General features: G+C 32.3%; 1 protein-coding gene across 1 annotated transcript; it reads left to right on the forward strand.

The window, feature by feature from the left end:
• Positions 1-1,144: 1,144 nt before the first annotated feature.
• On the forward strand, positions 1,145-6,588 carry LOC141687496 (mitotic checkpoint serine/threonine-protein kinase BUB1). Its single transcript, XM_074492792.1, has 14 exons — positions 1,145-1,317; positions 1,453-1,603; positions 1,709-1,866; positions 1,951-2,044; positions 2,303-2,413; positions 2,515-2,602; positions 3,381-3,484; positions 3,559-3,630; positions 3,717-3,806; positions 3,894-4,051; positions 5,560-5,614; positions 5,688-5,822; positions 5,947-6,068; positions 6,234-6,588. The coding sequence occupies exons 1-14, from the start codon at positions 1,256-1,258 to the stop codon at positions 6,418-6,420; spliced, it is 1,587 nt and encodes a 528-aa protein (XP_074348893.1). The 5' UTR covers positions 1,145-1,255; the 3' UTR covers positions 6,421-6,588.
• The last annotated feature ends 4,092 nt before the right edge of the window (positions 6,589-10,680 follow it).

Below are 10,680 nucleotides of genomic sequence, written 5' to 3' on the forward strand. Positions count from 1 at the left end.
CGCATGTAATTATTACAAAATTAAAATTGATTTATTATTACTAGTACGGTTACGGTAGCACTGGTCACACGTTTCAATCGCTCAACTACTCGTAATCAAACCGAATTTTGCAGATAATCATAAAACGCAAACGTGGGTTGTTTGTAAATTTAAATTTTAACAATCACTTATTCGCAATTTGAATTGGGTTTTAAAATTTTAAAAATCGTAAAATCGGAACCTTAACTGCAAACCGTGACATATATTTATAATAAAATATATTTTCAAATAAATTAATAAATAAACACATTTATTTTTGTAAAAGTTATTCTTTAATATTGTAAGATTAATTGAGTTTCGTTAATACTTAAGTTTATAATTTATTTATATCGAAATAGCTCGACCTTAGTCCCTAAGATGTAAAATTTGCAACTTATTTTTCATGTTTATAGTTTGGGCTTACAGTTCGTATTTTATTATGTTTTTAGAATTCTTATTACACACGGAGCATTAGTTTATTTTTTTTAAATGTAAACTTATCAAGTAACTTAAACTTCCGAATATATTTTTTTACAAATTATTAATTATTTTATAATAAGTGGTGTAGCCACAAATCGATCCGCAATAATCGCAAATTTGCAACCGTAATTGATGCGGTTAATCGCAACCACATACGTTGTTGTGGATGACATTTTTGAAAAACCATTTTTCAAGATTTAGTTGGACTTTTACCCAAAAACTAATCCTATTAAGTGCCCGTTTTGAAAATTTTAAAATAAATAACTTATGACTTAAAATGATTAAATGCGAAATAGGTGATAAGTTAATAAATACTTATAAGTTCTATAAATGTTTGGATAAATTTACTTATAAGTCAGAAGTTTTTTTACTTAAATGAATTAAAATAAATAATTATTAAATACAATTATCTTAGTTCGTGAATCTTAAATTAGAAAATATTTAAAAATTTATATTTTAAAATCAAAACTTTAGAAAAAAGTGAAAAAATGAAAATAAGTTGGAACCAACTTTCCACTTATCAGCTTATAAGTTGTAAATTCAACTTATAAGTTGGGTTAACAAATACTCATCGAAAAGTTTTTACGAGCTTATAAGCCATAAGTGACTTATAAGCTCGTATGCCCTAAAACAGGATGCACCCGGCAGCAGTGGTGCTTAGTTTCTTAATTCAAAAATTTCATTTACCCGCTCTCACTCGTTACAATTTACAATCCATCTCTATCTCACTCTCATTTCCGGCAGCTTCTCCGTCTAAATGACCACCGTTTCCAATTCTCCGGCTGATACCACAGACGATCCCCTTTTTCCATGGCTCCAGTATCTCTTTCTCTCTCTCGCCCCCCTCCCTCTCTATCTCCCTCCCCCTCTATATCTCCCCCTCTCTCTCCTCCCACGCACACATATACTCAACGACGCTGTAATTAATTCTAATTGGTGCCCTAATTTCAACAGGTCAATCGCAGAAGGCCTAATTAATCTGAAATCAGGCTCCAACGACGTCGTTTCAGAACTCAATCGGCTCGCATTCGACTGTACTCGTACTTTTAAGAACGATATTCGCTACCAAAACGACTTCAGATTCCTCAAAGTTTGGTTTCTCTATGTAATATTCCGTCTTTCGTAATTGAGTAGTTATCGAATTATCGGAACTTTTTGTATTAGGTTTGCTAGAGTTTATGGTTTTATAATTATTAAATGATTACTACAGATGGATGGCAGTTCGGATTTTAAGAGCATTTTCGAAGAAATGCAGCAATGCAATATTTGTGTACAAAATGCGATGCTTTATGAGTCATATGCGTTTTTTTTGGAAGCGAAAGGGATGTTGCGTGACGCTCGTTCCATTTATCAATTAGGCATTTCGAGGTTTTGATTGTGAATTGTGAGTTTCTTGTATGTTTGTATTTGTGTCTACTAGGGCTTTTTGGTGATACTAAATTGTCATGTTAGGAATGCTGAGCCTATAGAGCGGTTGAAGAAAGGATTGACTTTGTTCTATGAAAGAATGACGGCAATTGTGAATGCTGGTTCGGAAAAGAAGAAGGTATGCTTCTTCGTGATCTTAAAATTTGTATTCATTAACTTGAAGACCATATTCAATTGTAAGGAGGATCGTACAAGGCTGTGAACTTGTAATTTGGCATTCTTTAGATTTTCTATATAAAGTGTGTAATTTGTATGAGTTGCACACACTTGTTTTTAATTTGTAAATTACAAGTTGAAGTATTTATGTTCACTGTATCAAAACATTAACTATTAAGCTATTTATTTTAAGAGAAGTATATGAATGTTGATCTAGTAGATAGATTCCACTGTTATGTTGAAGAGCGGAGAAAGTTTTATCAATCCATGGTCGGCTAGTACCATCACGAATTTATTGCAGAAGATGAAGCACAAACTCTCAAAATATAAGGTAAGAGATAGTAATTACCTTTCACTGATTCCTCTTATAATAAACAATGCTAAGTTTGGTACATTTTCTGCAATATGTAACATTTCAATGTAACATTTCAGGGATACTATTTAAATGCTAAAGCATATCCAGGGAAAGTGGCAATATCTACTCTGTCAAAGTCAGTTAGGAATAAGGTTATTGATATAGGTAAATAAGATACATTATTTAGTTTTGCTCTTACTTTTGACCGTCTTCCGTGGATATGTGGAATGCCCCTTGTTAATTTTTTTACTGTTCAAGAACTAATAGTATATGTTATTTGCTTTCCTGTAGTATGTGTCATCTTGAATTGGACTCTTTTTTCATTTGGGTACTTGAGATAATATTACCACAAGAACTCTATTATTGTCATCTCATATATGCAAAAAATATCGCATGTGCTTGTCCGTTTCTAGTTTAATTATTATTTATTAGCATAAAATGAATTAATCATTACCACTTGTAAGTCCTCTGACCAAAAGAGAAGCATTTCGTTGTAGACAATTTTTATAAAAGGACTACATGATAGGGTATATAAATTGAATTAGTACGTTGTCCCTTTTCTTGATCTGTGTTTAGTGCATGTTCTAGGAGACTAAGACTTAGATTTCTAATTCAGTGCCAGAATTACATAACTCTCTATAACAGCTCTTCTGTACTCTAAAACTAAGTTAGGTTTGGCATTGTAGCTAGCAATGGCATTTCCGATGGTGTCTGAATATGTAAGATGCTGACTGCTAAAACATAAAGCCTGTTGTAACATTATGCATGATCCCAGCCCAAATGTGATTCTTTGTAATTGTATCAAAATTTAAGCATTCCAATTTTCAGTTTCAAGTCATTGATGAAATTTCATGATTCTTTTTAAACATTAGATTAAATTGAAGAACTACTATTGCTGCATTTAGACTTGTGATATAATTTTTTCTGAGCTTGTGAGCTACAGGTAGCAAGAAGTACCAGATCATAGGGTGTGCTGGTCAGGGTGGATTTGCACAAGTATTCAAAGCACATGTCAATAGTAATCCCGAAGATGTTGTTGCCTTGAAGGTATTTATATTTACAGCAAACATATCATTTCCAATCTCTGTTGCTTGCCTTATGACCTTAGAGAATTTTTGCAGATACAAAAGCCAGCTTTCCCTTGGGAATTTTACATGTATAGGCAACTTGATATGAGGATTTTTGGCAAAGAAGTATGGCACCAATGATGATGTCAATGTTTTTTTGTATTTGTTGTTTATAAGTTGTCTATATTAATACATCTTGTACTTTGAAACAGCGGTCGAGCTTCGGGTTTGTGCACAGATTAGATCTCTATTCTGATTATAGTATACTTGTCTCTGATTTTCTCTCTCACGGAACACTTCAGGTAGATATGAAATATGTGTTTATCTTTCACTTGATCATAATATTTCTATCCTGATACGAGTTTACCTCGTTACTGCACATTCTGCAGGATGCAATAAATTCTAATGCCGTCATTGGAGGAAGCATGGCTGAAGTCTTATGCATTTATTACACCATTGAGCTTCTTTCCATGCTGGAAGCATTGCATAGATCAAGAATTCTTCATGGTGATTTCAAGCCTGATAATTTACTTATTCGTTATGCCAGGTATTCAAGTTCACCTTCATAAATCATGAACGTTACCATGCCATCATCTTTGGTACACAAAAAAACTGTTTATGTAAAAGGTAGCTCTAGTTTGCCTCAAGGTGCACTTGTTCTATAAATTTGTTGGTTAGCAAAAATTATATAGGTGAAGACATGTGAGCGAAAAAGCATTATATTGATATATGTTTAATATGTCTTATTGCCTAAGAAACAAGTCCTTAATATAGGCTTACAAAGTTAAAACTGAAACAAAAAAAATATCAGCAAAAATCAGCTGCTGACATTTTTTTTTGACCGATTTTTGGCACCAAATCAGCCTCCAAATACAAATAGTATTGAAGCATGATTCCAACAAATTGGATCATCATTAACAGGTTGCAGTTAGTTCTTAGCCCTCAACTAGTCTTCACTTTTGGTGATTGATACACAAATCGATTTTTCTTTTTGCTTTACAAGTCTAGTTGTAGAACAGAAAGTTCCTAGATCGGAATTCGGAAAGCCGCTGTTAAGTTAACCTGTCAACTGCTTTATGTCTGAAAGCAAGTCCTTAATATGTCTTATTGATATATGAGTGTAAAAGCAATATATTGATATATGTTTAATCTGTCTTATTGCCTAAGAACCAAGTCCTTAATGTAGGCAAAGTAAAAACTGAAACAAAAAAAAACAACAAAAATCAGTTGCTGACATTTTTTTTTGCATTGGATCATCATTAACAGGTTGCAGTTAGTTCTTACCCCTCAACTAGTCTTTACTTTTGGTGATTGACACAAATCGATTTTTCTTTTTGCTTTACAAGTCTAGTTGTAGAACGGAAAGTTCCTAGATCAGAATTCGGAAAGCCGCTGTTAAGTTAACCAGTCAACTGCTTTATATCTGAAAGCATATTGTTGCATGATTGCCCTACTTTTCAACCAAAAAAGATCACTAAAAACTATCATTTTCTACCATTGTTGCATGTTTTGACTACTGCTTAACTCAAAAAAGATAACTGAAACAGCACGCTCTATATGCTTATTATGGAACATCCTTCAGCGTAATTCGTAATGCGTTACCAGGGAGAACTATCCAACATGTACTTAGATTCAAACCCACATGATTCATGTACTGGCCCTTGTACAAGCCCTGCAGTCATTCTTTTGTAGGGATAAGATCCAGTATACATCAAGAAAAACTTTACAGAGCTCCAGGTTTAACCGCCAGGTTTAGTATCTTTTTGGAGTCTGCTATTGTGTTTATTTCCATGTAACCTATATCATGTAGAAGTTTATTATTTATCTTTGATTTCATTGTTATTGTTGAATCTTGCTTTTCCCTATAAAGGTTTTCTTTATCTCAAATTACGGAACCAGTTGAATTGCTAGATTTCCCTCCCTTGAGACTTCATATATTTCTCCTCAGTTATTCTTTTAAGTTCAGATTTTGTTTGGTCTAAAACTAGTGTCATAAACGGAGTATAATATTTAAATAATCAGCTCTTATATGCATGTTGTTTCGGTTCTGGGCAGGGATGATCTTACAGAAGACGGTTTTCATGACCGTACTGGCCCTTGGGAAGATCAGGTTTTTCTTTTGTTGCAGTTTAAATACGAGCATCTAACAAGATTCAAAATGATTATTAAAATGTTTTGTGCAGGGACTTTGCTTAGTGGACTGGGGTAGGGGGATAGACCTGAGTCTCTTTCCTGAGAAGACAAAATTCATGGGAGACTGTCGAACTTCTGGATTTCGCTGCATTGAGATGCAAGAAAATAAGCCATGGACATTTCAGGCGAGTTTGCAGACTAAAGATTGCTACATGAAACAATTTTTTTTTACATAATTTGCTACGTTTCATTAATATCATATAAGAACTGACTCGAGTATAAATGGATTATGTCCTGGACTTCCACCAGGTAGATACCTACGGTCTCTGTGTTATTGTTCATATGATGCTTCACAATTCATATATGGAAACAGAAAAGAAAATGTCATCTGATGGAAGCTATATTTATCTACCGAAAGCACCTTTCAAGCGGTGAGTTCCCCATACATATACAGACTACCTCTGTCGCAACATCTTACTGGAAAAGTGTTGATAAGAACCTCTTCAATGACTTGTTACTTTATCAAACTATTCATATATGTAATCAGTTTCTTATTACCAGTTTCCATTTCTAATCAATGCCTCTCTAACGTTCAGATATTGGCAAACTGACCTTTGGAAGAACCTTTTCTCGAAGCTGCTTAACACCAGTCCTGATGACGATCACATTGAGTTGTTACGGAGTTTAAGAAAGTCATTCCAGGATTATATGTGCTCAAAACCACAGCAGATAAAAGAGCTAAAGCAGTCACTTGTGAAGCAAAGACAATCCATGTGTGCTTAACAATTATTTCACTTCTCCTAATTATGCAGTATAATATTAAGACTGATGATTTCAGGGAACAGGAATATATGATAAGGCTCCTTGGTTCATTATCCCTTTCAACAAAACTACATGTAATTTATTTGAACGTTCAAAATTATATGCCAACAGTTTTGTATATTTGCCTAATTTAATTTTTTGTCCTGGCCTCTTGGACTTTTAATCACTTCAATAACTATAAATATGCATTGTGGAGTAGATTTTAGCAATGGATCAGCCGAGACTTTTTTAACAACCGAGTTACCAATTAATTATAAATTTTAATTTATTGTGATAATTTATTAATATTTTATTTTACTGATAAATTAATCAGTTAAATAAATTACTTTTATAGTACTTATCAAATTTTAATGTGCACTAGAAACTCAATTTTAATATAAATTTGATAATTAACTGACTATATACAATGTTAATCATAGAACTGCTGCATATCGAATTCGGGCAATAAATGTATTAAAAATCTAAATTGGCCGTTATACTTGATATGGCTATCGTATTTTGGCAAATAAAATATGATCTCTCCAAATTAATAAAATCAAGATCTTTTGTATTAAGCGAGCTGATCAGATCTTAATTTTTACATCTAGAAATTGCGTAAAATGTACTCATTCCTCCCAAATTTGGCATGGTTTTATCTTCTTATTTTATAAAATCCTCTTTGCTTTACTTATAAAACCGTCATTGTGGTTTGTCACAAGAGTTTTGTAGTTGCAATTAGGTTTTACAAGTTTTATCTTCTGATTATTATGATAAAGTTGACTTTTTTATTATCATATTTTACGTGCAAAACTCGATTTTTTTTTGTTTTCATGAATATAATTGAATTTATGTTTGGGTGAAAAACGAAAATACCCACCATTTGGGGAGAAAATGCCCAAAATATAGTTTGACCGGATGCTCTGCCCTTTTTATCCTGTATACGCATGTGGGATATGCAAATACAAATTTTGAAAATTTAATAAAAAACACGCATGTTCAACATGCGTATTCAATTTTTTTTTTATGAATACGCATGTTGAACATGCGTATTCTTTGAAAAAATCAAAGTGAATACGCATGTGTAATATGCGTGTACTTTGTTGAATTTTAGAAGGCCGAATACGCATCTCTTACATGCGTATTCCGTGGTTATTTTGGGTGGTTCGCGTGTATCCAGGCATTTTGGGTAATTGAAGGTGAAAAGTTGTATTTTGAATATTCTTTCTTATGTTTTGCGTATGGACCTATTATCCCACTCACCCATTCTCCCTTTTGTATTTTCGTATTTTGTTAACCCTCATCATAACCAATGAGTTCGAAGTCTAGCCTAGTGTGTTAGCTACCTATAGTCTGCAGAATCAATCTCCGTAATTTGTAATTTTGGTTAGTTTTGTTTTGTTAAATAATCACGGACAGACCAGGATTGTAATATCATCAGGGTTAATTTTTTTTTTTTAATAACAATTTACCTTAATGATAGACTTATCATAATGAAGGTACTATTATTGTAAGGAAAAAAGGTATTTTGAGAGTCAATTTGTCTGAACATCTATTAACATGAATCAACACTATTTTGACTTCTTTTTACGTGGGAGCAATCAAAGAAGTCTATAGGAATTAAGAATCAACCTATCATTGAGGTAAAATTTTAAAAATGAAGGATATTGATATTTTTTAACGAGTCGGTCATAATTTAGACAGGAAGATAGAAACTGAATTGTACTGTTATTTATAATGATATTTATAAATAAATAACTTATGTAATTTCAATTCTTCTAACTTATAACAACAAATATATAAATTTATTATGATCTTAAATTTATTATTATAACATTAAATAATATTATTAGTCCATAGTATAAGTTTTTCAAATTGAAGTATATTATTAGTATAAATATAGTGCCTGGTCGAAGCTGCTTTCGGCCAGGATGATTCGATCAGGAGCCTGACCGAATTCGGTCAGGACCTTGAGTTGACTTTGTGCTTCTAACCGAATCAAGCCCCTATTTTTTTGGTCGTGACTCATTTTGGTTAGGGTGATTCGATCATGATTCCTGATCGAAATTCAGTCAAGACGATTGGAGCAGAATTCCTGATCGACATTTGTCAGGATTTAATACAAAATTATTTTCTGACCCAATTAAGGTCCAATAATTTCTCCTCGTTGAATTTTCGATCAGGATCATTCAATCAGACTTCCTGACCGAAATTAGGTCAGGATTTTGATTCTTGACCCAATTTTAGGTTGGGACTTTTTAATTTTTTATTATCCTCAATCAAGTTGGGCTTTTTGTACATGGGCTTGGTTCTGGGCCTTTCATCCAATGGCCTCTTACTGGGCTTATTATTTCTCTTTTTAGGAGAATATGGAAGGTTCCAGAATTGGGTTTGTTGGGCTTTCCTTTCTCTGGAACTCTCTAAACTTATGGGCCCTTATCCTGGGCTGCTAATTGGGCCTGTTGGGTCTTTCTTTCTGGTCTTTTTTACATGGCCTTATATCCAGGATATTCTGGAGTATTCTTAGAAATAATTTGTAATTATTTTCTATTTATTTTATTTTATTATTATTAATTTTTTTAAGTGTGTTTTGAAATTTTCTGGAACTGGACCCAATCCTTTGGATTGGGCTTTTTACCCGTTGTATGTAACATCTGGGAAATTTATGTCTGTATTATATCATGTTTATAATAAATTATGTGTGTTAATGTGTCATTTATGTATAATTAACTGTCAAACCCTAATTTCTATGTGTTACGTGCATTCTGTGTCGTCCCGGTATTTTTAAGATATTTTTCAGATTTTTATTTACATTCATAGCTTTCATTTCAAAAGTTTACAACCCGAATCATGATTTTATAGCTGATATTTCAAATAAAATAAAGGGGCTTTTTTTTTCCTCAAACGGCTTTTACCATTGCGCTATTCTTAACAACTAGGTATTTTACAAATTTTCTCGTTTCGCGAAAAATGGCTTTTCCGGGCCCCATTGGGTGTTAAAACTCCCACAAAAATCACAATTTTATTTTTATAAAATTATAGGACTTTCATTTATAACATTTCTTTGTATTTTTGCATTATTCACAATTTTGGGAAATTTTGGCATATATATTGTATATATAAAATATTTATAAATTAAATTTTAATACTCAAAAATTATAAAATTAGGGGCTTATTAATTTTAAAAGATGTAGAATTAGGGCCTTAATTTTAACTAGGAGTATTAATTTTACTACTATAAATAGCCTAATTTTTATTTAATTATTATTAATTAAGTAATTAAAAATCAGAAAATTACAAAATTTTCTGCAAATCGGGTCGGGAAGAACAGGATCGGGTCAAGAATTAAATCGGTGATTTTAAGCAGATTACAACATCAAATCAAGTGATTCCAGTACCCAAATCGAAGGTTTTGATTTGTTCTTTCTGTTTCTAGCATCAATTTCATGATTTAATGCATCGTTTTTGATTTTCAATTTCCAGGGTTTATGTTCGAATTAGGAATTTTTGATTCTAGGGTTATTATGATGTTTTGATGATTGATATAGCTTCCTGATGTTATTTGCAATCGATTCATGTTGTTTAATTGCATAAATGATGTCTGGATAGTAATATTCGATTACTAGGGTTTATGTTTGATTTTCAAAACATAGCTTCGTGATTTTGGTGAATCTTTGGTTCCTGATATGTTAGGGGTTTGATTATAATGTTCTTTAGCTTTGATTTGCACTATAAATCATCAAGTTTCATGTACAGAATCAAAAGATAGGATTTTGGCCGGAAAGTTAAGTCGGGTTGATCGAAGATTGTTATTCAGGGATGATTTTGATCGTTTTTCAGTTGAATGAAGTTGGGGAAGTAATTTGGAATAATTTGGGATCAAAAACGGTACCAAACAGTGCTTGTTTGGACAAGAACAGAGGTCGCCGGAGTCCGGGAAACCCACCGGAATCTGGGAATTTTCCGTTGAGTTCATCCCCGACCCGGGATGTTCTTGGTGACCCGGTTGCAACCCGATTTGCAACCCGGGTTTGATCTGTTTTTGTCAGAACTTAATTTCTGACAAATATTTTTGCAATTTAATTTATTTTTATTTTTATTTTAATCATAAAATCAGTTTTATTTATTTTATAAATAAATAAATTAATTTTTTAATTATAGAAAAATCATTTTTAATTCTGATTTTTTCTTAAACAATTATTTAAAAATTATTTTAGGGTTTAAAAATTAGTAATAATTATTTAT

The sequence above is a fragment of the Apium graveolens genome, chromosome 9, assembly GCF_009905375.1.
Source record: "Apium graveolens cultivar Ventura chromosome 9, ASM990537v1, whole genome shotgun sequence".
In the NCBI taxonomy this organism is placed as follows: Eukaryota; Viridiplantae; Streptophyta; class Magnoliopsida; order Apiales; family Apiaceae; genus Apium; species Apium graveolens.

Bases quoted from the DNA above. Each gene is read 5' to 3' on its own strand.
- LOC141687496 (XM_074492792.1), top strand. From the start codon at position 1,256: ATGACCACCGTTTCCAATTCTCCGGCTGATACCACAGACGATCCCCTT. The intron at 3,485-3,558 runs GTATTTATATTT...GAATTTTTGCAG, and splicing joins AAGATGTTGTTGCCTTGAAG to ATACAAAAGCCAGCTTTCCC. The intron at 4,052-5,559 runs GTATTCAAGTTC...GGTTCTGGGCAG, and splicing joins TTACTTATTCGTTATGCCAG to GGATGATCTTACAGAAGACG.